The sequence below is a fragment of the Sceloporus undulatus genome, chromosome 7, assembly GCF_019175285.1.
Source record: "Sceloporus undulatus isolate JIND9_A2432 ecotype Alabama chromosome 7, SceUnd_v1.1, whole genome shotgun sequence".
NCBI classification, from domain to species: Eukaryota; Metazoa; Chordata; class Lepidosauria; order Squamata; family Phrynosomatidae; genus Sceloporus; species Sceloporus undulatus.
In genome coordinates, this window is record NC_056528.1 from 8456629 (window position 1) to 8482811 (window position 26183).

General features: G+C 46.2%; 1 protein-coding gene across 4 annotated transcripts in view; it reads right to left on the reverse strand.

Moving 5' to 3' along the window:
* The window catches only part of PHC2 (polyhomeotic homolog 2), a 94043-nt gene that overhangs the window by 18038 nt on the left and 49822 nt on the right, over nucleotides 1-26183 (reverse strand). For 3 of the 4 annotated variants that reach the window (XM_042478252.1, XM_042478253.1, XM_042478250.1), the window contains 8 exons: nucleotides 17327-17573; nucleotides 10582-10740; nucleotides 9624-9701; nucleotides 8730-8900; nucleotides 8105-8254; nucleotides 6551-6884; nucleotides 4743-5152; nucleotides 3423-3558 (listed from right to left, as the gene is read on the reverse strand). In XM_042478252.1, coding sequence (XP_042334186.1) covers nucleotides 3423-3558; nucleotides 4743-5152; nucleotides 6551-6884; nucleotides 8105-8254; nucleotides 8730-8900; nucleotides 9624-9701; nucleotides 10582-10740; nucleotides 17327-17500 — 1612 coding nt within the window. In that variant the 5' untranslated portion in view covers nucleotides 17501-17573. The remainder of the gene's footprint in view (nucleotides 1-3422; nucleotides 3559-4742; nucleotides 5153-6550; nucleotides 6885-8104; nucleotides 8255-8729; nucleotides 8901-9623; nucleotides 9702-10581; nucleotides 10741-17326; nucleotides 17574-26183) is intronic. The other variant, XM_042478251.1, reaches the window with a different exon arrangement.

Below are 26183 nucleotides of genomic sequence, written 5' to 3' on the forward strand. Positions count from 1 at the left end.
CTCTTTTGTGATTTTAATCAACAATTTTTTCCCAACTGGAGGAAGAGAAAAATGGAGAGAGAAAAATGGAGAGAAAAGCTTTCTCTCCTGGCCATGCCATTTTAACCAGGCCTTAAACCAAAGTTGAACAATTTGAGGTGAACTTTGGGTTCGTAAGGGCTGTCTGGCCACAACTGCCCACTTGGCAGAAACACTCTTCTCTCTCTCTCTCTCTCTCTCTCTCTCTATATATATATATATATATATATATATGCAGGATTGTGGCTCTTTTCCCAGCCTCCTCCTGCCTTTCTATCTCACACACACATATATACACACATTCAATGCCTCACATTGTTTTCTCGGCAAAAGAAGAAAGTCAAACAAAAGGGGTGCGGAGAGGAGTTTCGAAGGGGGCTAGAGGCGCAAAAGGGGGGGAAGTGTGCATGAGAGGCTGGCAGCTGTGCAAAGCCTTGCAAGGGGTGTGCAGAGAAGAAGCAGGTGTGTGCCTGTGTGACCCAGTGGTCCCCCGCCTTAGCAAAATCTCCTCCTTCCCCAATGAGAAGCCCCTTCCTCTCATTTCCAAGGGGGCAGAGGGAGAGAAGGGGACGGCAACAAGCCAGAGAGGAGCATTGTGCACTCTCCTGGCCAGGAGATTATGTAGCTGACATCTTCACACCCAACACCCCCACACACCAACCGCATCCCCAATGCAGATGCAAGGCTCCCCGTCCCCAAAGAGTTGCGTAGGAAGAGGGCAGAAGGTTTGCTCCGTTTAACTTGATTGAAAGGGAATTTGCAAGCAGGTCAAAAAATCTGGCGGAAGGGCCAAGGAAAGAAAGCAAAGGCTTGTCCTTTTCGCTTGGAACCCAGCAGGAGGGAACAGAGGCTCCCTTGCAACACAACATTGTTGGATAAACACAGGCCAGGCCATGGCAAACCTCCTCTGAACAAAGCTTGCCAAGAGAAAACCCACAATCGGTTTGCCTTAGAGTCACCATAAGTTGGAAATGCAACAAGGACCATCAGAAAACCTGGCATGCAGTGTAATGCAAAAACCTTCTGCATACAGAAGTACAGTTCTGAATGCAGATGTACTCTTGGTACATCTCCCAAAAAGCTGTTGGCTTGAGACTATCTGATCAAAGCCGAACCTCAGGGTTGTGTCACATAAAGCTTTTATGTGTGGAGATGCGCATCATTGAGCATCGCTTGGGTCAAACAGCAAACCTGCACAAAACGGGACAGCAACCTGACACTCAAACAAACGCACATTGGTACCTAAGTGTGCTGCTTTAAAAAAAAGCATATAATATGTGTTTTAGCATGAAAATTGTATCTTAAGGCTGCATCTGCACTGCAGAAACAAATGCAGTTTGACACCACTTTAACGGCTGGGACTCCATGCTGTGGAATCCTGGGATTTGTAGTTTGTTGTGGCGCTGTTACTGTCTGAGGCAGAGAAGGCAAAATGTCTCACAAAATTACAGACTCCCATAGCATGGAGCCATCACAGTTAAAGCGATGCCAAACGGCATTATTTCTGCAGTGCAGATTGGCCCTAAATGCTTTAATTGTTCATGTTTTAAAAGTTGTGTTTTAATGGGATGCGTTATTGTTATTGTTGTGTGCCTCCAGGTAGTTTTCTTGGCAAGATTTCTTCAGAAGAGGTTTGCCACTGTCTTCCCCCAGGCTGAGAGAGTGTGACCATCCCAAGATCACCCAGTGGGTTTCATTGCTTGAGCTAGGAATCGAACCCTGGACTCCAAAGTTGTAAACCAATGCTCAAACCACTGTGCCACAATGTGCAGCCCTTTTGGAAAGTCCTGGGTAGCGAATGCTAATTTTGAAAACTTTGGGAAAAAGTTCAGTTTGGACAGAAGAACTAACCTTCTTCCTGGCTGCAAACAAGTTGAGAAACTTGCACCATCCTGGGTTTGCTTCAGCAAAGGAGGCGGAGGACTAAGACTGAAATTCTCTTCTGAGTTTGATTTCTCAGGAGTTAAATCATGGTACACAGATGTTAAAACCCACATTGCTATTCTGGGGTTGTGGTGGGAGGCCTCCTCTGGGTGCAAAATGTCGGCGAAAATGAAAAAGGAATGACAAAAAAAGCAACCAGAGGAGTCAATGGTTGGGATAGAAGGACAGACGTTTTGGCTGCTCCACATGCGGAAGTCCTTGCCAGGATGGATGCACACAAAACGCATATGTGTGCAACCTCTCCAGATTTTGTTCCCTGCGAGAAGGATTTCCAAAAAGATATATCTTGAGACTCCCTTATCCAGAAATCCAAAATGCCCCAAAATCCAAAACGTTTTTTCCCCTATGACATCGCGACACCTTTGCGTTCGGATGCTTCAACGTGCACAAACTTTGGGCCATGCGGAAAAGGATCGTGTTGCGTATAAAGTTCAAAACGTGTATGCAAAACATAAATTAATTTTGCATTTTAGACTGGGGTATCTCCTTATTGTAAACACGAGTATTCCAAAATCTGGAAAACACTTCTGGACCCAAGCATTTTGGATAAGGGAGGCTCAATCCAAAAGTTGTCACAGGGTTACAATATGTTAAATATTACAACTTATAGTATTATATAGTCGGACCAAATAAAAATAAAAATCCAGCTCTTCGTGGTTACGCAGTTTTTGGAGTCTGTTACGCTAGTTTGTCTTATTTACATGGATGTTTGGATAGATTTGGATATTTATGATTAGTATTGAAACCGCTGTATCCTCACAAGTGTTACAGTCTCACTGTATTGCCTACTGGTTGTTATTGTTGTATATTACATCCTGGTTGCATTGACACTCCCTTGATACAGTTTATACTTGCCATTTGTCTATTTGCACTTGATAATATCTATAATATTTGTCTTCTGCTTGGCTATAACAGTCATGATACTACACTGTGCCTCCAGGCTGCAGTCGTTTTGCATCCTCTATTTCTGAAAGTAGGCCAAAATACCCTCAAGGCCTGATCTTGGAAGCTAAGCAAGCTCAGCACTGGTTAGCACTTGGATGGGAGACCACCAACGAAATCCAGATTCCCTAGGTTATATTTCATCCTATAAAATTAATGGAGTCACCATAAGTCGTTGGTCATATTATTCACTTTTCTATTCCCCCTTTTAAAATTATCTGTTTAGAGGTTGTTTTCTTTTCGCCCTGTTTTATTTCCCTCTGGTGGACTACAACCCCCAGCATCCCCAAGTCAAGGGCGGGGAGGAATGCTGGGACTTGGGACCCCTGCATTACACCAAGAGAGGAACTTTGCTCCCGTTTGTCGGTTTCGAGGGGAGACTTTGTCCTTGCCCTTGCTTCCAAAACGAAAGAGCAACTCAACATGGGGAACGACATCTGCATTGCATTTTGTGCATTTGGATTGTGTGGGTTTTTTGTGAGCGGTGGCTATACAGGTTTTATAAAGACTCTCCTTACCGTGTGGGGAAGAACCGGTGCATTCAGGGGCCTGAGATTCAGGGACGGCGGACGGAGGTGTCAAAGTGGATTGCGGTGGGACCCGTGGCTCCGTCGGTGGCTTCTCGGTGGGACAGGCATCTTTCCTGGAATTGTCCTGGGGGAAAAGCAGAGAACAAAAGTTACAGGCAAGTTACCCCAGACAATGGGGGTTTTCTTAGACAAGGTTGGAAGAAACCCCCCAAGTACCATCCAAGCCCTTTCGGCCATGTAGGAAGACACAATCCAAGCACCTCCAACGGATGGTCATCCAGCCTCTGTTCCAAAACCTCCAACCTTCAGAGGTTTTACCAGTCCCTTCCTCAGAAATAGAGCCAATGGCACCTGGGATGTACTGGCCATCTCCCATCCAAGTACCAACAGCCCTTTGCAGGGCTGGAGCATGTCCAGAGGAGGGCCACCAAAATGGCGGAGGGTCTGGAGACCACCAAGCCCTATGAGGAAAGACTTAGTGAGCTGGGGATGTTTGGCCTGGAGAAGGTTAAGGGGTGGCACGAGAGCCCTGTTTAAATATTTGAAGGGATGTCATACTGAGGATGGAGCACATTTGTTTTTTGCAGCTCCAGAGTCTAGGACATGGAGCAATGGATGCAAACTACAGGAAAAGAGATTCCACCTCAACATTAGGAACAACCTCAGAGTGGAATACATTGCTGCCTCAGAAAGTGGTGGAGCTTCCTTCGCTGGAGGTTTTTAAACAGAGACTGGATGGCTATCTGTCTCAGGGAGCATCTTGATGGTGTTTTCCTCCATGGCAGCATGTGGTTGGATTGGATGGCCCTTGACCAAAAAGAAAACCTCACTGTTGGACCCTGATTTTTTGCTGCAGTCACTGTTACATATTGTTTATTATTTTAAGTTATGTTTTATATTGTAAATCATTTAATTGTATTTTAAGGGGGGATATGGACTGCATATTTTAATGTTGTCAGCTGCCCTGATTGCATTGCTTAAAGGGGTAGGATAAAAATAATGTATTATTATTATTACTATTACTATTATTATTATGTGCAAACAACTCTCTGGTGGTTGCTCAGGATTCATAAGAAGGTGGCTTTTCCTTCTGCCATTCTTGAAAGCTGAAAATCCTCTTCTGAGGTTTAGTTTCCAGCAGCAAAACTAAAATATTGTTCCTACATGCCTCCAAACTGCAAACATGTCGCTATCTCAGTCACCCAAGATTTTGGAGTATTTCGGAATTCTGGACACAGCAGAGTCAACATGTAACAGCAACAATTAACCATAATAATAATGTTTAAAACGGGATACAACCAAACTCACCGTCCCTCCAGAAGGCTGGAGCTGGAGGATGACAGCCGAGGCATGCTGGAATTTGCGCTGGGCAGTGTGGTTCGGACATCCACCGGGACGGTTAAGTGGGCCACCTTCTGGCCTCTGCATCCCTGGCGCCAATGGTCCGGAGGGGTGCGTGGCATGTTGGCAAGACGTGTTGGCATTGCTGGACTTGTGTTGATGGGGACCTTGGCAAGGTGGGAGTTGGCCGGGTGTTACTCCTGGGTTTGCCAAGTGCCCGGCCGCTTGTGGGGCGGAAGATGCGCTGAGGCTCGGAGAGGTTAGGGTCTGCGGTTGTGTGGGACGGGGCTGGATCTGGGGCTGGATGACAAACTGGTGCTGAATGGTCTTTTGCTGCTGGTGTTGCACCAGTTGGTGAGTCTGGAGCGAAGAGTATGCTGGAAGGGAAGAAAACACAGTTGGAAAAGAGTGTAAGAACAAAGCACGGGTTACTCTGCATTTGTTTGCAGAGACATCTTGTAGTACCTAAAGAAAGAAGTTGGCAGCATGAGCTTTCGTAGACTTAAGTTTGCTTCTTCAAATGCATTCTGTATTTGTTGCTGTTGTTATAATAATAAAAAAAATAAAATATTTATTTATATCCCGCCTTTCCCTTTCGAGGATCTAGACAGGTAACAACAGTCCAATATAACATTGTTGTTGCGTGCCTTCAAGTCATTTCTGACTTACGGCGACCCTAAGGTGGACCTATCATGGGCTTTTTTTGCCAAGATTGGTTCAGAGGAGGTTTGCCATTGCCTTCCCCTAAGGCTGAGAGAGTGTGATGTGCCCAAGGTTACCCAAGGTTTGCTTTCTGGAATTTATATATATGTTTCGAGCCACGGATGGCTGAATCCGTGGATGCAGAATCCGTGGATACGGAGGGCTGACAGCACATAATATGGGCCAGGTTGCGTATTAAATTGGTCAAGCAACTGAAATGGCAATTAAGTTGAAGCAGGCTAAAACTCTTTGGTAATTTAAATAACCTTAGCATATTAATCTTTACTTCATTGGTTAAAACACAAATCAATTTAAAAATCAATATGTTTTATGAGTATCGTTTGGATTTTGGAATGGGTTTGTTTGACAACAAACAAGGGGGAGGGGAAAAGTATGATTTATGTAATAGAGGGGAAATATAGGTTACGGGGAGAACGTTTGTATAAAAGAAAGAATAATATGGAAGTTGAAGAAGAAAATATATCAGTGTAATAACAACTATTATCACACTGATATATTTTCTTCTTCAATTTCCATATTGTTCTTTCTTCAAAATGTTCTTCCCGTAACCTATATTTCCCCTCTATTCTGTAAATCATACTTTAAAAATAATAACTGGAGAAATATGTGCAATATGAGCTGATATAATAATTTTATTATAGTAAAATCAATTAAAAATAAAATAAAGTCAGAGTGTTTTAACTGATGTTGTTTGTTAGTTGTTGATGTCCCCCATATCAATCCATAGGGAGAGGCAGGTAGGAAATAATAATAATAATAATAACGACAACAACAACAACAACAACAACAACAACAACAACAACAACTTTTATCCATTGATAAAAGTGGCCAGTGTTTCTTCCAGGCCAGAACCAGTCCAAGGTGTTGAAACCTACACTTGAAATAGGCTCACAGCACCTTGGATAACTTGTAAAGTTTGGACTTAAACCCCGAGTGGATTCACTGACACGGAAGATTTAAATTATCATCTTTGCACACAGTTGTCTTTGCAGTGTTTTCTTGGGACCTGACAGACTCAGTCCAGAGGGAACAAGTGAGACGCCTTTTCTTACCTGGAGCAATGAGCTGGTGAGTTGTCACAGGTGTAGCAGTGCGGTTTGGGACATTCCCGCGACCTTCCGAGTGTCCGACGGTTCCATTGCTAGCATTGCTGCCTCCACTGCCAGTCCCTTCTCCCTTCCTAAGGTGTTCCGATGTGTGCTCAGACCCAGGCGCCTTGCAACCGAGAGTGGCACCAGCACTCTTGCCCTGAGAAGCCGGTGAGGAAGAAGAGTGGTTGCCAATGCCTGGAGAAGGTTTCATGGCCAAGGTAGGGAGCTGTTGAGCCGGTGAGGGACCCATCCCCTGGGTCCCCGCTTGTTGGGTGCGGAGCGATGGGTTTTGTACCTGCAAGGCAGGATGGAAGCAAAGGTGTTGGTGTTGATTGGAGCTGGGCACTCTGCTCTCCCACAATTTTGCCGAGAAGCATAAGAGTGTGGAACTGTATCACATCATAGAATCATAGAGTTGGAAGAGACCACAAGGGCCATCCAGTCCAACCCCATTCTGCCAACATAGAAGCTTGGAAGGGATCTCAAGGGTCACCCATTTCAACCCCAATGCCATGCAGGAATACGCAACTAAAGCACTCCTGACAGATCCAGCCTCTGTTGAAAACCCTCCACAATGTCATCTCACAATGAGCAACCCTTTTCACTGATGGGGAAAACCCATCAATAACCCTTTGGCTATGCGGGAATACACAAATAAAGCACTCTTGAAAGATGCCCATACCCCAATAACAGGGGTAGCTAAGCCATAGGTAGGAATCACACATGCTAAATTTTCAAATAGGCAGATGGCATCCCTAGGCATGATCTGCAGTTGAGCTGCGGGGGGCATATTATTTTCCTGGGCCAGATCAGGGCTGCGTTACAAGCCACAATTTTGTACAGAGAGGGCAGTGAGAAGCATAAGAGTGTGAAAGTGGACCACATCATGGCATCTTAGGCGCGTTACAGACGGGCCTAAGAGGCGCCGTCCTTGCGCCGCGATTACGCGTGAGGGGCGTGCTTCTGGACGCGCCTTGCGCCTCGCGCATAACCGATACGTCAAGATAGCGGCGCCCTATACAGATGGGCGCCGCCATCTTGACATAGCGGACGCTCTGCGTCCACACATCCCAACCCGGAAGAGACGTTGCGAGTGCGCACTTTGGCACTTGCGACGTCTCTTCCGGGTTTCCGGAAGGAGCGCGATTTTCGCGCTCCTTTTTTGCAGCGCGGAGGAGTCGCGCGGTTTGGCTGCTGCGCCTCCTACACGCTGCAACTGACAGTGGCCTGAGACCGCCCCTTTTGGGCGGTCTGTAACGGGCCTTAGAGTTGGAAGAGACCCCAAGGGGTCACCTAGTCCAACCCCCTGGCCATGCAGGAATACTCAACCAAAGTACTCTTGAAAGATGCCCATACAGCTGCTCCCAATAACAGGATGCTAAGCCATGGATAAGGATCACCCAGCCCATTAGCCACATGTGATTTTCTCCCCACGCCATTTTTGAACCTTCAGACATGCATACCCTCTCGCCCACCCACCCAAATGCACCCCACGCCTCCCACCTGGTGTCTTACCTGAGTGGTTGTGGTGGACGGCTGGGTGGTGCCGGTGCCCTCGGGCTGCACCGCGGCGACGGTGGCCGTTGGCGTGAAGATGAGCTGGGGGGACAAAGGAACAGGACGGCCTAGGCTCCTAGCTACTTGCACAAGGTTACTCTGCTGAGCCTGGAAATCACAGGAAACGGGGAGAGGGTCCCCTTATACATCACCCATCACCGGCCCAGCAGAGAAACCGACGCAAAGGGAAGGGGACCGAGAAACACAGACTCTGCAAAAAAATACCCAGCTTAGGGAGTGACACATGGGCCCCTGGGCAGTACTTTGCTTACCCACCCATCAATATAATAATAACAACAATAAAAATAACAACAACAATAATATCAACATAAGAACTTCCTCAATGGACCAAACCAAAGGACTATCTAGACCAGTGCTTCTCAACTTTCCTAATGCCGCAACCCAAAGGTCGAGAACCAGCACGCTAGAGTATTCTAGATTATGGCGCCAATCCTGGGTCTTAGGCAACCCCTGGGAAAAGGGTCATTCGACCCCCCCAAGGGCTTGCGACTCACAGGTCGAGAACCGCTTATCTAGACACTTTGGCCAGCCGGAGGGCAACGCCATCCTCTGAGGAACTTACCATCTGAGCCCGGAGGTACATCTGGGCCTGGCTGGCGGTCAAAGTGGGGTTATTCGTGTTGCCCAAGAGGACAGCTTGCTGGGCGATGCCTGAGGTGGCTGCAGCGGCTGAATTCACACTCTGCGCCCGGTTGATGAGTTGGGCGGCTGCTGGGGAAGCAGCCAGGTTCATCTGAGAGAGACAAAGGGAGAGATTGGCATCGTGGGCTACAGAGGTGAGCCTGATCGGGGCACCAAGGACAGGACCATGGCCTCTGTCAGCTATTTTGAGGTCTGCCGCACCTCCCAGCCCCACCAGAATTTAGGAGAGTTGCTTTCCTGGACCATAATTCCCAGAATCCCCCACTCCTGGCTAGTATGCATCCAAACATGCATCCAAACATGCATCTAAGGAAGTAGGCAGCAAACTTCTTTCTTTCAGTTATTAGTCTCAAAGGTGTTACAAGATCCCTTTGGATATTGATTCCCCCCCCCCCCCGGCAAACCTTTGAATTCTAACTTTATTTTACAGTGCACACAATGGCATTCGGAAACAAACCCTGCAATTAACGTAAGTTCAACCAAAACAACCGACTTTAAAAGAGCACTATTAGAAAAGAAAGGAAAAGAAAAAACAAAATGCTTATTTTTAAGCCAGTGGCTGTAACATCTGAGCTGCGTTTTGCAACTTAATTTTCTGATTTAATGGTGTGGTTGTAGACATTAATGCAAAACAAACAAACAAGCAAATGAAAAAGAAAAGCCTGGTCTAAACCAAAAAATCAACCAAGTTTTATACCCCAAAAAACTCTGTCCCCTCCCTCGCAAACCCTGACCCAGCCACCTCATGTTCTGGGGTTAGTGCAATGCCACAGGGAGCGATGGGAAAAGGGAGGAAGGGATTTTCGCGGCTTACTGTGGTCTGCTGGTTTGGGGTCTGCGCGGGTCCATTGCTGCTGGATGAAGCCCCTTGTCTGTTGGCTGCCAGACTTGCCTGGGAAAGAGGGAACATACAGGAATGAAATCCCACTGCCTCAAATTGTGGCATAATATAATAATAATAATAATAATAATAATAATAATAATACAGTGGGCCCTTGGTATCCATTCGAGTTTGATTCCAGGACCCCCAGTGGATCCATGGACGCTCAAGTCCCCTTAAATATAATAGCATAGTAAAATGGTGTCCCTTATATAAAATGGCAAAGTTAAGCTTTGCATTTCTGGAATATACAGTTGGCTCTCCACATTTGCTGCTTGGACTTTTGTGGATTCAATTATTCGTGGGTTTGATTAATGCGTCATGCTGGAGGACCTAGAGATTCTCTCTAGGAATCACTAGGTCCTCCATTGCAACTCCACCAGAGGTTGACCACAGAGTCACACTGGAGGACCTAGAAGATTCCTGGAGAGAAGACGTCTCTAGACATCTGTTGGTAATGGTCAACTTTCAGCAGATGTGGACCAGAGAATTGTGTTGGAGGATCCAGAGATTTCTAGAGAGAAGACTTTGCTAGGCATTTGTGGGTCCTCCAGCACAGCTCTACAGTCAACTTGCAGCAGATGTGGACTAGAGGGTTGCACTGGATGACAAGAAATTCTTAGAGGGGCATAAAAATAGTTGTTGTTTTTTTAATTTGCAGTTTTCCTACTTTCACAAGGGTCCTGTGCCCCTAACTTCAGCAAATGTGGAGGGTGCGCTCTATATTATTTTATTTTATTTTTCAAGCCATAGACTCAAACATCCATAGATATGGAGGGCTGACCGCACACTCTGGAAGAAGCAGAGCTCTCCCCATCAAGTTTCTCTCCAACCTTGGTTCACGCCACGCTCTGGATCCCCAGCCTGCTTACCATCTCCCCAAAAGACATACCTGTTGGACGGCGGCCAGGCTCTGGAGCTGGGTGCTGCCAAGGTGCTGCTGTTGGAGGGCAGCTGTCTGGAGCATCAGGTGCTGCTGTTGGGCTGCGTACATTTGCTGCAAGTACTGGGCGGCCGTGTTGGGCTGGCGGTGCAGCGCCTGCTGGATCACCTGCAGAGGAGGAGGAGGAGGAGAGGTCAACTTTCAGCAGAGGTGGACTGCGAAGGCGGTAGCAGTGGCTGATGGGTACACATGTATCACATTGTGTGTATCTGGGTTCAATTCCAAGAAAGCCCTTGGAGTGGGCCAAATGCCAGAAGGTGAGACCAGAGAATATCAGCTGCATCTTCTTTTTGCAAGCTTCACAAGAAAGGTTTCAAAGGGAAAGGAAGGAGGAAAGCACAAAGGTCAGTCAATTGCCATACAAAAGATTCATGGGGAAGGAGGTCATCTGGACCCACAAGAGGGTCAGAGTCACCCCTTAGCTGGCTGGATGTACCACTGGCTCAGAGCTTCCCCATAAGATGGTCAGATTCACCCAAGGCTGGCCCTAGAAGAGACCCAGGTTCACCCTATCAGAGGTCCATATTCACCCCATGGCTGGACCCACAGAATGGCTAGATTCACCCCATTGCAGGCCCCACATGAGTGCCACATTCATTCCATGGTGGATTCCACATGAGGGCCACATTCACCCCATTGCTGGCCTCCCCATGAGACGACCAGATTCATCCCATGGCTGGCCCTAGAAGAGACCCAGATTCACCCAACTAGAGATCCACATTCACCCCATGGCTGCCCCCCCCCCCGGAGCACCCGCTGTATATTACTTTTAAAAGTAATAGGCTGGGCAGATCTGGGAGCTGCAATCTAACCAATAAGTAACTTTTCCAGTCTCTTCTTAAGAAGCCTGCTAGCATCAACATCCAGGGATAAAGAAGGCGGAGTCCTTTGTTCGCATGCCTAATATATAGAGTGCCTCTGTGATAAATCCAAGCGTCTCCCCCAACCTCTAATAGTGGCAATAAGTTGCCTTTTTCTTTTCTCTCCAGCCCCCTTTCCCTGGCCCTTCCTCCATGTGGCTAAAGGCTTTGAGGGCTGATTACATGCTCCTTTCACACATAATATGCTCAGCCTTTCCTCGGCTCAAGTTACGCAGCCCTTTTTTTTCCTTCTGAAAACAGTCAACAATCTGTTTTGGCTATGGCTACCTTTGGGCTTAAGCTTTCTGCCAGCTGGCCAGTGAGTTTGGGGAGGGCAATGGGGCTGGACAGCTTGTAGTTCACCGGTGTGGCCTTTTATTGATTGATTTAAAGTATTGAATTGCTTTTCTGCCCTTCCTGGCTCCCAAACGGATGGCCACCCCAAAATGACAAATAACAGAGCAATGCAATAGCACTTATGGAACACAAAGAGTAATGAGAATTACTTGCAATTAAGCCCAATATGACATTAAAACTACATACCTATGCATGTATGTGTGTGTGTTTGTGAGTGTATATTCCATGCATTTCATGTCAACTTGATATACCATGGCCTTCCCCTGAAGCTGAGAGAGTATGACTGAGCTGGGATTCGAACCCTGATCCCCAGAGTCACAGTCCAACACTCAAACCACTATGCCATGCTGGCTCTCAATTACTAAAAGAATTGTGCATAAAATTACCTTGAGGCTCTGTTCACAAGGTATATACGAGGCATATATTAATTTCATGTTTAGAAATTTTAGATGTGCATTGTTTTTAATAGGACAACTTATTTGTCCTTTTGATGTGATGTGTGTTTTAACCAATGTGTTTTAACTAATGTTATTTGTTTATTAATTGTTGTTGTTCCCCGCAACAATCCATGGGGAGAGGCGGGTGAGAAATAAATATTATTATTACTATCATTACTATTATTATACATACAAATATTCCAAAACCTGGAGGGGATCCTTCTGGCCCCAAGCATTTTGGATAAAGGCGATTCAACAAGGAGAAGTAACAGAAGGAAAGCAGAGAGATATAAGGATGGGAATGGTTTAACTGTGGAGTCCTTTACAAGCAAGAGGTTGGAATAGATGACTTTTGGGTGTCAACCAAAAGAGAGATGGAGGAAGGGAAAGAGATGCTGTGCAAGCATCCCTATGGTACCCTGAGCATCTCTCCCCCCCAAAATGCAAAAGGGTCAGGCCAAAGGTTAACTGTGGTCAGCAAAGGGCCTGGGAACTTTGACCTTGCGGAGCATTTGCAAGATGCTCCCAGCTGCTTTGGGGCACCCCATCCATCACCGTGGCTCCGCAGCCCATCTTTCAGTTCAGAAAAACAACAATAAGATGGAATGAGAGATCAAAAAAGAAAAAGGAAGGAGGAGGAATGCTTTGGGTAATGGTATTTTTGCATGGCTTGCAACCCAAGGCCGCATTCCCACTCACAAATAAATTGCTTTGCAAACCGAGTGGGTTCCAATGTAGTGGGCTCCAATGCAGTGGGAACCACACTCCGAGCGGAGCGTGGTTCCCACTACATTTGCCCCAATCTCATTTTCCTGCAGCAAAATAAAATAACCCACTTGTGGTTCACATTGACAAATGAACCGATTCAAAATGGATCGTTTCGTGTAATTACGCATCTTTTTACTTTCAGGGTTTCAGCAACTATGCGTTTCTGATATCACTTTATTTCTGCAATTGCGTGTGATAATCACTCGCGCAATCACTCGCCATTGCTGCTTCATTTGCAGGATGCTTTAAATGCGCTTTAATCTCTCTTTAATGCCAAAATTAGCCCCAGTGTGATAAACTCCAGTGTTTTGTCGCATGCCAGAAACACAGTCACGGATTCACAAAGTTATGCAACATGAACCATGATGTAGTATCTCAGTCACTGCCATTCTCTTGGATTCAAAGTCTACAGGTTGTAGACTGGAGTTTTCCCACTAGAGTTTTCTTTCCAGAGGGTTGGGGATTTCCTCTTTTTTGGGGGGGGGTTTGGGAGATTCTGGGGTTTGCAGTCCAAAAAGTCACTTTCCTAGCTTTACTTTTCATCCATCCCTCTCCGGACAGGAGAAAAAGAACCCAAACCCAAACCCTGTCCAGTCAAACAGACCAGAGGATGGAGAGGTAGCAATGCAAGCAACTTGGATCCTCAATTGTTCAGTATCAAAGAATTGCAACTCACACTTCATACTTGTGTGCACACAACAAAACTTTGCCCTTGCAAAATTTTGCAAGATGCACAAATATTCTATAAGATGCAGATATCAGAGGATATCAACCCGGGTCCTTGAATCCTGAGGTCAGAGCGAAAAGAGTGCCAATTATGCCGCAAATTGTGCCAGCCTCAAAAGGAGGGGAAAGTGGTGGCAGCAGCACAGTGGCAGCCCCCAAACCAAGATGAGTTTTCCCCCCTATCCTACCCCCCTCCTCCCCACATATTCTCTACATGAACTTATTTACAGACACCAAAAGCTCATCTGCAAGAAAAGGAGATACTTACAGTGACAGAGACCCAGGACTCTGCAAAGGCTTTGCAAGCAGAGCAAGAGTGGACCCCAGACAGCCCTGATGGGTGGGGGCAAAGGCTGGTGGGGAAGGGGGCAGAGGGAGAGCAAAGAGTCAGCCCTGACCCCCAAGTTCTGTTATCCGAAGCACCAAGAGTCCTTTCGGAAATGAAGGTGAGAAGAGGTCCTTCCAAGCGAGCCAGTTCTGGGGTCCCTTGCTTCCCAAGGATCGCCTCTCTGCTTCCTTCTAAGAAGGCTGCGTGGGAGGAGAGAGGAGGACAAAGGAGTGACCTCTGGCCTTCGGTGAGTGAAAGAAGGAAGGCAGGGAGGGCAAGGAGGTCCTGGGACAAAAGTGGGGGAGAAACCAATGGAATGCCCAGAATCCCCTTGGGCTCCAAATCGGACATTGGGAGAAGGACCTTTGGACTACCGATCCCAAAATCCGCCCCCCACTGCACTCTGAAAGGCATGGGAATGCCAATACATCCAACAGTCCTTATGAGAAATTTGTCCTTAGGACAAGAGGCTCCTGTTAGCAACAGAATACGGAGAAATAGAATAGTCCCCAATTGGCAAAAGGGTCAGGCAAGGATGCATCCTTTCACCTTATTTGTCCAAGTTGTACGCAGAAAATATCATGCAAAAAGCAGGTTTGGATACAGGAGAAGGAGGCATGAAGACAACAGGAAGGACTATCAACAATCTTAGATATGTGGATGACACCATTCTACAAGCAGAAAACATCATCGGCTTGGAACAACGACTAAGGAAGAATATCAACAATCTTAGATACAGAGATGACACCATACTACTAACAAAAAACATCACTGGCTTGGAACAATGACTAAAGAAAGTTGAATATCAACCATCTTAGGAGTTATCACATGGGAGGCAAAGCGCACAGAACCCGTGGATAAACGGGAATTAAATCTGGGATTGTTTTCAGACGACGTCCCCCAACATTGCCATTATCCCGCATTTAACCCGTGAATAAAGTGGGCAAAACAAACGGCTTTTTACTTTTGGGATTTTCCCAAAAATAAAAAGTGGCCAAAAGCGGCCAAATCCCATACTTTAATTAATGGGTTATATATGTGATAATGGTGATGTTCGGGGACGTCTTCTGAAAATAATCTCGCTTTTGCAGGATATTTCCAGATTTAACTCCTGTTTTTTTCTCGGGATTTGGGCACTTCCCTCCCATGTGTGAAATCCCTTAGATATATGGATGACACCATACTACTACAGTCGGCCCTTCTTATACACGGATTTTTTATACACGGATTTAAGCATACACGGTTTGAAAATGTTCCAAAAAAGTATAAATTTACCTTGATTTTTCATTTTTTATAAGGGGCACCATTTTGCTATGTCATTATATTCAATGGGACTTGAGCGTACACTGATTTTGTTATACCCGGGAGATCTTGGAACCAAACCCCAGCATATAACAAGGGTCCACTGTAGTACAAAACATCATTAACTTTGAACAATGACTAGGGAAGAATATCAACCATTTTAGATATGTGGATGACACCATACTGCTAGAAGAAAACATCAATGACTTGGAACGATGACTAAGGAAGAGTAGCAATAATTTTAGATATGTGGATGACACCCATCCATTGTCCCCAAATTCGATCTAGGGGAAAGCAAATTCGAGACTACAGCCCCCAAGATGTCCCCAGCCACAGAGCGTCAAACAAGTGACTTTTGGACTACAGCTCCCAGAATCTTCCACCCAAAGTCTGCTGTGCTTCAAAATTGATCTTGGGGGAAAAGCAAATTTGGATGACAGCTCCCAGAATCTTTCACAACCAACCACTGTGCTTTACATACTGGAAAGCAAAATTGTGGAGTCCATCTCCCCAAATCTGCCAGTCATGGTGCATAAAACCAAACCTTGGGAAAGAAAAGTTTGGACTAATGGTCCCAGAATCCCCCAACAAGCTTTTATATTGCCAGTATAAATAAGCCATGGAGAGAGGCATTTCAACATGTCAGGTTGACCAAGACGTTGCTCTCCAAGAGCCACAAGAGGGCATCACTTCCCCACAGATCCCAGAATCGGACTGGAATGTGCCAGTCTAGACATCCCTGCATTCTCTATGCAGACAGGCCCCATGTGCTACATCTCCCATGTGCCATCCCATATGAGGCGCCTAGCCTTGCACTTTGGGGAAAAGTCTGCTCCGAACCCCATCATTCACTTTTTGTGGCCAGAGCGATTCAGAGCCCTAATCTCTCAGAGCCCAAATCCAACTCTCAGGCTGCGTCTGCACTGCAGAATTAATGCAGTCTGACACTGCTTCAACTGCCATGGTTCAACGCAATGGAATCCTGAGGTTTGTAGTTTGGTGAAGTATTTAGCCTTCTCTGTCAGAGAGCTCTGGTGCCACTCCAAACTACAAATCCCAGGATTCCATAGGATGGAGCCATGGCTGCTAAACTGCAAAACTGCATGAGTTCTGCAGTGCAGTTGCAGTCTCAGACTTCTGCACCATGCTGTTCAGGGGAGCTCTAATGTACCCCCTAAACGTGGATTGTTTTAAAAATGTCTGTGTCTCATTTGTCCATTTAAACAATTGCATTTTTTTAAATTAATGTTTTTTAATTCATGTTACTAATTGTTGATTTGTTGTTGTTCCCAGCCTCGATCCATAGGGTGGGGTGGATAAGAAACAAATACAGTTAGCCTTCTGTATCCATGGACTCTTTATCCATGGATTCAAGCATCCAGGGCTTGAAAATATTTTCTGAAATGTACAAATTCCCAAAAACAAACCGTGATTTTGCTATTTTATATAAGGGACACCATTGCATTTAATGGGACTTGAGCATCCATGGATTGGGTCCTGGAACCAAACTCCAATGGATACCAAGGGCCTACTGTATTATTATTATTACTATTATTATTATCCAAAGACATAGCTATGTTAGTCTGTAGAATCAGTATGTAGAGAGATCTTGAAGCACCTTTGAGACTAAATGAAAGAAAAAAATGGCAGCGGCAGCTTTTCTAGACTAAAGTCTACTTTCTCAGATGCATTTGGTTACTATTATTATTGCTATTATTATTACATTTTTGAAAAATCCACATTTAACGGGTACATAAGAGCTCTCTAACAGGGAATGCAGTGCACCACCTCCTGAATTACAAATCCCTGGATTCCGCAGATTCAAAGGGATATGAAACTGAGATAACTCTTAGAGTGCAGACAGATCTTTCCAATACCAACTGGGGTAGCTTCTCCATCTGCCTTCTCCTGCTTACCTGGACAGTTTGTCGATCAGGGATCCCACTGTAGACGGAGATCTGGGGCCCACTCTGGCGCCCGCCGGCGGTGGTGTTGGACGTGGACGTGGCACTGTTGGTGGCCGGCGCTGCTCCGGCAGTGCTGTGGGGAGGCAGAGGGGCTTGAAGCTGCTCGTTCTCCATGGTGCCCATCCAGGGTCCCAAAGAAGCCACCAAGGGAAGGCCTGGGAGTCCAAGATGGTAGGACGGGCAGGATTGGCGGCAGCTGCAAGGAGACCAAAAAACCCAAAATTCAGTCTTGTGTGCAAATCCCATCTTGGTTGCACCCCAAGTAGAAGAAGCAATGCCATCGAATCCAACTCCCTGCTCAATGCAGGATCTCCATCTCCAGTGTGGAGTTTTTTAATACCCATCTCAGCAAGCAGCCATGGCTATCCTAGTGGCGCCGAGTCCCACAGGTTCATTGTGCCTCACATGAACTACTGTATATAATCATGTATAAGCCTAGAAATTTTGGTCACAAAATTGATTTTAAAAACCTTGATCAACTTATCCACAGCCAATGCAAGTACTGTACTTTAACTCTTATATTTAAAAAAGGAACCATCCTTTTTGAAAGGGAAGGAAGGAAGGAAGGAAGGAAGGAAGGAAGGAAGGAAAGAAGGAAGGAAGGGCTTATCTGTCGTACAGAAGTCAAGCAATCCATCTGCTAGACTCCCTGGTCCAAAACTCTTTGCTTTTCCACCTTGAAAATCCCAACCCCATGTTACCTTGAGGTCTAGAAACTTGCCTTGCTCAGGAAAGAAACCCAACCTGCCCCAGAAAGATGGCATTTCTGTGGCCAGTACACCGGATAAATGTTTGCACATTTTGGTTGTCTCCTCAAGCTGTATCCAAACCAACGCTCTCCTCTCCAGAGCCACCTGGATAGTGCCTCTACACCTACCTTCACTACCTCCACATTTTAACAAGGAACCCTGGTACGCATCCAAAGGCTGGCACCGTCTTCAAAGGGTTGGCACCCATGCCATCCCGTCAAGGGTCCTGTACTCAGCTCCACACTTTGCCCTTCAATCCAGGTGTGCACCAAAGGATGCCTCCTCTGCCAAAGATTGGTATCAGAAACTCACTTTCAGAAGGGGGACCGTTTCGGGGACCCCTTGGTCATCCAAGGCCAGGCCTAGAGAGACATGCTTTGAGTCTGGGATGCCCCGACAGCATGCGCTCTGGAAGATGTCACGGCAAAGGAAGCGGGGAAAGAGAAAATTGCCATGCCCATAAGCAAATCCGGCTGCAAACGCTCTTTGTCTCCCATCCTCCCCTTTCTGCACATCAACTGCACACATAGTCCAGGGTTGGGAAAAGGAGGAGGGGGGGGGAAATAAAGAAGAGAGCCCAATTTCCTGATGATTATGAGGTCGCTTAGCAACCGCCAATCGGGGCCTTGGCTTTTTGCCTGCAGTATTTCATGCAAATAGTTTTGGAAGCATGCCCCCTCCTTCCCTCCCTCCCTCCATCTCTATCTTTCTTTTAAAAATATTATAGGGTCATCAGCCAAGTGGCTTAGTGCTACTACTTCCCCAGAGAGACATTAAGAGACCTGACATGAGCCGGGCGTCTTTCTGGGGCCAAGATCATCCCCTGGACAGTGAGGATGGAGACGATGGGGGAGACCACAAACCCAAATTAATGGTGGAAGGAGCATCTGCAGGCAAAGGTAAGCAGAACTGTCCCAGTAGGTACCTGGTGTGATCCAGCCCAATCCAAGCTGGCAACATGTGTGGTCTATGTGCATCTACAATGACTTGGAGCATTTGGCTCTGAGCAAGGGAGGGATTTAATCAGGAGTTTGTGGAAGGCCATTTCCAGCCCCTGGAATCCCACCTGGGCCAACACATTACTATTTGGGGGGGGGGACTGGGTTAAACAGGGCTATCATATCACCTCTAAACTGTCTCTTCTCCAGGTTAAACATACCCAGCTCTCTAATTCTTTCTTCATAAGGCATGGTTTCCAGACCCGTCACCATCTTGGTCACCCTCCTCTAGACATGTTCCAGCTTCTCAACATCCTTTTTGAACTGCGGTGCCCAGAACTGGGCCTGACCAATGCAGAATAGAGTGGTACTATTACTTCCCTCCATCTAGATGCAGCCTAGAATCACATTGGCCTTTTTAGCTGCCGCACTCATGTTCAATGTGTGATCCGCTAGGACTCCTAGATCCCTTTCACAGGATGCTCAAGACCATTGCATAGAACTGTAGAATCTTAAGAGTTGAAAAGAGCCACAAGGGCCAGCTAAGTCCATCGCTCTGCCATGCAGAAGGACACAACTTCAGCACTCCAAGAGCCTGTCTCTTCAAGTGGTCTGTCGATTTATGGTGACCCCATATGTCCCATAAGGTTTTCTTAGGCAAGGCATCTTCAGACGTGGTTTTGCCAGTTCCTTCCTCTGGAATACCACCTACAGCACCTAGTATTCATTGGTGGTCTCCTATGAAAACACTAACCAGAACTAGTTCTTCTAAGATCAGATGGGATCTGGTGCTTTTAGGGTATGTAGATCATACACATGGAGGAAAGGATGAAAGGAAGAAGACTGCCGCAATAAAGGTAGAGCGATAACTCCTGCCATGGGGGTAAGAAGCACTCAACCTTTCTCCACCCAAGCGTTCCCCCTCCCCAACCGACCCATTTATCGTCCCCTAATTGCTTCGTTTTCGTTGCTGGCGTCGGCTTCAGAAGGATCCCATTAGCTGGCGGGTCCACGGTGACGGTGGTGCCCATAGGATCCCCTATTGATCTGCAGGCGCCATCGATTTCCATCAGGCTAGTTAGCATATAAATTAGCCATTTGCAGGAGGAAGGGAAGAGAGGAGGGCATTAGGAGCAAATTAATTGGAATTCGGTAGCCCCTTAAAAGGGGGTTGCAGGAGAGGAAAGAGAGTGGTTGGGAAACATAACAGCAACCCTAGACTTCCAAGACAGTCGTGGGGATCAGTAAAAACAGAACTTATCCTTCAGTAAAACTCATACAAATCTGGAGAAGACCACCTCAATTAATCCTCTGCTGTCCTACTTTTTTAGCTGTCCCCTTTGTCCTCAGCTTACTTGGTTATACACACACACACACACACACACACACACACACACAACTAACTCTCTTCCATGTCAGCATTCTCTGAAGATGCCAGCCACAGATGCTGGCGAAACGTCAGGAATAAACTCTTATAGAACATGGCCACAGAGCCCCAAAACCCCACAAAAAGCTATGGATGCCGGCCATGAAAGCCTTTGACTTCACAGTTTGTTTTATGTTGCTAAGTAAATTCTAATGTATCTTATTGGAAAGATATGCTTATGTTTGAAGAAAAATAAAGCACAGTGCTCCCTTCCTTTACGCAGGGGATCCACTCCAGACACACACACGCACCCGCATAAGGGGACAATCGTGTATGTCCGCGCCCATTGAAAACAATGGGGCACATGCACACCGCACTGTGTGGCACGTGCGCCACAGGTGCACGCGCCATTCACAAGACTCTCCCACGGCTTCAGCGTATGCTGAAAGCCACGGAAGTGAAGTCCACGTATGGCGTGAGCTCACTGTATAAAGAAAAGAAAAATATTAACGGATTGATCGATCTATCCATCGATCTACTCACCTATTGATTTATCGATTTACCCATCTATCCATCCAGCTATACACACACACACACACACACACACACACACACACGGGGCTGACAGCTTGGATTCAGGGCACTGGTGTAAATTTCTCTGGTTTTAATCATCATTAAGTAGATGATGCAGCAGCTGGGGTTGCCCATGTGAAAAGGAAGTTGTCAGCCGCAAAGGACACCAGGCCCAGCTTTTGCAACCCAGAGGCCCGAGTGCGATTTCCGGAAGATTTACAGCTTTGGGGCCTTTAAGCAGACAGAGGCCATTTGGGTAGGCTAATGGGGATCTCTGTAATAGCCTTTCGTCGTGGCTTTGGCTTGCGGCGGGAGGCAGGGAGCAGAGCCTTCCAACTGCTTCCTTCTTTTAACTTATTAATTATTTTTGTTTTTTAAAAAGAGCAAGAAAGAAAAGGAGGCCAAACAGATCTTCTGTTAAGAAAATAAATAAATAAATATGGGGTGAATAAATATGATCAAACGCCTTTGGGATTTTTGCAGAACGAAAACGCAGTCCGGAGCAGCCGCAATAACAACAACCGAAATTGGAATTGAACGGCGGTTAAGCCTTTACGGGTTAGACTAGTTTTTCCTAACCTGGAGAAATTGGACTACAACTCCCATAATCCCCCAGCCAGCAAACTGGGAGACTGTGGGAGCTGTAGTTATATATAATTAGATTAATTTTAGTGATTATTACTCTGTTACAAGCAGATGTTGGTACACAAGTGCAAGCCTTTTCCCTCTCCTTCTGTAAATGTCCTCTGAGCAACGAACTTAAGAAATGGACTAACTAACTTCAATTCCCAGCATCCCCTAGCATTGCTGGTGGTGAGGAATGCTGGGAAGAGATATAGGAACATCAAGCTTCAGGTGCGGGGATGGATTGTACCAGGAAAGCATTCATTTCCAATACGAAAGAAGAATACGTGGAGAATAAGGGAGGAACAATGCTCCATCATTTTGAAGGTCAGCTGCGCCTCCGGTTAAATATGTTTCAAGTAATCTGCTACTGACATCCGCCATCAATCAAACCCAACTGAAGGCCATTGCTACAGCTGCAAATTTTAAGATAATAAAAGGCAACCAACCCCATGGATCTAAATGAGCAAATCCCTTCTTCTTCCTTCTGCAGTTTAGGAGCAACCAACCAGAGAATAGTCGAACCCAATGCCAGGCAGGAACACACGACGACAGCATCCTGAAAGATGCCCATCCAACCTCTTTCCATTGTCAAACTTAGTAAGGATCCTGTCGCACTTTTTGAGACTTAGTTTTGCAAAAGAAATGGTAGCGTAAGATTTGGCAGACTTCCGCTTAAGCCTGTGCGACAACTTCTTTGGCGCAGTTCTTCTCAAAGCCTCAAAGTATCCCTGTGCGTACTGATATGCCAGACAAACACAGCTATGCCTCTAAGCTCTTAGTAACAAAGTCGGGTGGAAATCTTTTAATTCAAATCCATTTATTCTGCAAAAGAAATTGTAGTGTAAGATTTCGCACACTTATGCTTAAGCTTATACCACAACTTCTTTCGCACTGGCGATGTTGCCTTGCTTTGGGAGTTTGAAGCTTGGTCCTAAAGCAGTGATTCCCAAACTCCGGCCTTCCAGGTGTTTTGGGCTTCAGCTCCCAGGATCCCAGAGCATTGGCCAGGATGGTTGAGGATTCTGGGATCTGAAGTCCAACACATCTGGAGGAAGAGAGTTTGGGAATCACTTACCTATAAGGATGAATAACCTGGACTACATCTCTGGAGACCAGGGTTCAAATCCCTACTGGGCCATAAAACCCACTGGGCAAGTAAGTCTTAGGACTTTATCATATGGGGAAAATTGGAAAGTTAACCAAAGGTTAATCCAGGGTCATCCAAGGTATTTTCATATAACTTTGCAAAAGATTTTCAAATGACGTCTCACGCAAACAGAAGGCAATCCAAACACAAATCGTGAGACATCCCAGGAATAGCTGCAGTCGGAAAAATATTGACTTTATAAATCCTTTCCCACTGCAAATTAGCAGTCAATTCGCATTTGCCTTAGAATGAAATGCATCTCCAGTTTGGCCATGGGGTTACTGTCGGCCATGGGGTCCTGCCCTCCCTGCGCATGCGCAAACGCACTAGTTCAAAATCAAGAAGCTGGTGGGTACTTACTCATGTGACGAATTTGTTCACATTCACACTGCTTTCTCATTCGGATGGGCGCGATGTTTGTCCGTGCTTGCAATATGCTACTACAGTCGGCCCTTCTTATACACGGATTTTTTATACACGGATTTAAGCATACACAGTTTGAAAATGTTCCAAAAATGTATAAATTTACCGATGTTCCATTTTTTATTAGGGACACCATTTTGCTATGTCATTATACTTAATGGGACTTGAGCATACACGGATTTTGTTATACACGGGGGATCTTGGAACCAAACCCCAGCGTATAACAAGGATCCACTGTACATAATTTCAGGCGTTTGTGGATTGCCCCTCCTTTTCTTCTTATTTCGGGATGGTGATCCATTCCTCCGTGTGAAAAAGTCCTAACTCTCTCAGCCTGAGAGGATGGCAAGGGCACACCACCCCTGAAGAAACATGCCAAGAAAACATGCCATAAGTCGGAAACAATTTGAAGGCGCACAACAACAACATGACAGGGTACTACGAGTTCTGATGCAGCTGGGTACCCTTCAAAGCGTGCCTCTCTTTTTCGGGTGTGGAGCAAGGTACCCTCCATGGAGCCATCTTTTGACATCCAGCCTGCCAGACGCTCCTTGGCTCATCATTAGCCATCAAGAAGCCTGGATGGAAGTTAATTAGTCTGCCACAAGGGGGGTCAGAAAGGAGGAAGAGGAGCCCCCCCCCGCCGGAGGAGAGATGGGGGAAAGACATCAAATGGAAATTAAAAATGCTGCCCCCCTTCCCAGTCCTCCCCCTGAGCTCTCTAATCTCATCTCCATTTCAAGGGACTGGGTCCCAAGAGAGACCTTCCGCCTTGCAATCAAACACACTATAATCATCAGCCCTGGCTCCGGTTATTTTAAGACTCCATGATAATAGCCGGCCTGCCCTCTATCCTTGCATGATGTTTCCTAACGCCTCCACTCACAACGACCCTGCAAAGTGGGCTTACGCTAGAGAAGAACACCGGTCTGCCTCAGTTTATAATGTAGATCTTGTTCTTTGATGGATAACTTGGTACTGGAGGCAAAAAGTAACATGGAAATAACGCAATATAGGTTCCTGCAACACCAAGAATTGCATTTCGACATGTTCTAGTAAACGTCTTTTCTCCAAAACTAACAATATGTAACTTCTCTGATCCTAAACTAACAATGCAGGTCAAGTCTCCTTTATCTGGAATTCCAAAATCTGAAATGCTCCCAAAAGCAAAGTTGTTCGCGTGGCTGGCTAAGGCAGTGACGCCTTACGGATGGTTCAGTGTGCACAAACTTTGTTCTGCGCACAAAGTTATTAACAGTTGTTGTGTACAAAATTACCTTCAGTCTATGTGTATAAGGTGTTGTTGTTGTTGTTGTTGTGGGCCTTTAAGTCATTTCCAATTTACAGTGAACCTATCAGGGTTTGGGTTTGGTTTTTGGCGAGATTCAAAAACCACACCATTTTCGAAGCCTATTCGCAACTTGGGGCTTCCACTGCGCAAAATTCGTTATGGATTGTTGTGCACAGACAATGGCATTTTCCGCGCAGGAAAATAACATTCCTGTGTAGAAATATTATTTTCTGTGTGGAAAGTGCAGTTTCCTTGCACACAAAACACTGTTTTCCACACATTATGCGCAGGTGCAAATTTTGATCAGAATAGCTCCTGAAACGCAAATTCTTTATCAATCCAGGATTCTTCTCAACATTCAAAAAACCCATACTTTTCAAACATTTTGGGGGGAATATTTTTAATTTCTTTTTTCAACCCTACTTGGAACCTATCTGAAGATGCCATGGCAGTTAAAGTGGTGTCAAACTGGATTATTTCTGCAGTGTGGATGCAGCCATAGCTGAACATGGCTTTTGCCATTGCTTACCAAAACTTTCTTGTATGGCTCCTGGGCCACACTGGAAAAGTAATACAGTTTGACACCACTTTAACTGTCATCGTTCCATCCTACAGAATCTGCCACAAAGGTCAGCAACAATGGGCATCTGACACTGAGACCCAGCATTTGCAACTGACCACTGAGCATTACAAACTGAGCACTGGACACTGAGAATAAGCATGGCAAGTCAAACCAAGCCTTGGCAACGGAAGTGGAGCATAACAACAAACCTTGCAAACAGAGCATGGCCATCGAAACTCAACATTTATGAATGAGCACCGCGAGGTGAGCACAGCCTTGCTAACTGAGCATTCACCCCTGAGATCAACTGAGTAGTGCAAAGGGAGCATGCCAGCTGAGACTCAGGATGTGCAAAACTGAAAGCTGTGCATGGCAACTGAGCATGGCATGTGCCACTCAGCATTTGCAATGGAGTATTGCAAGAATACTGCAAACTGAACACAAACACCGAAGACCTGGCTACAGAGATGGAGCATGTCAACAGAGCATTGGAAAGGGAGCCCTTGCCACTACTGAGATGGCGCACAGCAACTGAGACTCAGCATTTACAACTGAACGCTGCATGTGGAGCCCAGCCACAGAGGCTGAGCATGGCAACTAGGCATGGCAGATGCCACTCAGCATTGGCAATGGAGCGTTGCAGGAATATTGCAAAATGCAAAATGAGCCCAACAAAACTCTGAAGACCGAGCATGGCCAAGAGAGACTCTTAGCCATGGAGATCGAGCATGACATTTGCCATGGAGACTGATCACGACATTTGTGGCCGAGCATGGAAAAGGGAACCAAACCACTGACAGGGAGCATTTGCAAGCAGGCTGTGCATAGAAAGGGGGCCCAGCTACTGAGAAGGAGCATGTGCAAGCAGGCTGAGCATGGCAAAGGGAGCCAAAACCACTGACAGAGAGCATTTGCAAGCAGGCTAAGCATAGAAAAGGGAGCCTAGCCACTGAGAAGAAGCATGTGCAAGCATGCTGAGCATGGCAATGGGAGCCAAACCACTGACAGGGAGCATTTGCAAGCAGGCTAAGCATAGAAAAGGGAGCCTAACCACTGAGAAGAAGCATGTGCAAGCATGCTGAGCATGGCAATGGGAGCCAAACCACTGACAGGGAGCATTTGCAAGCAGG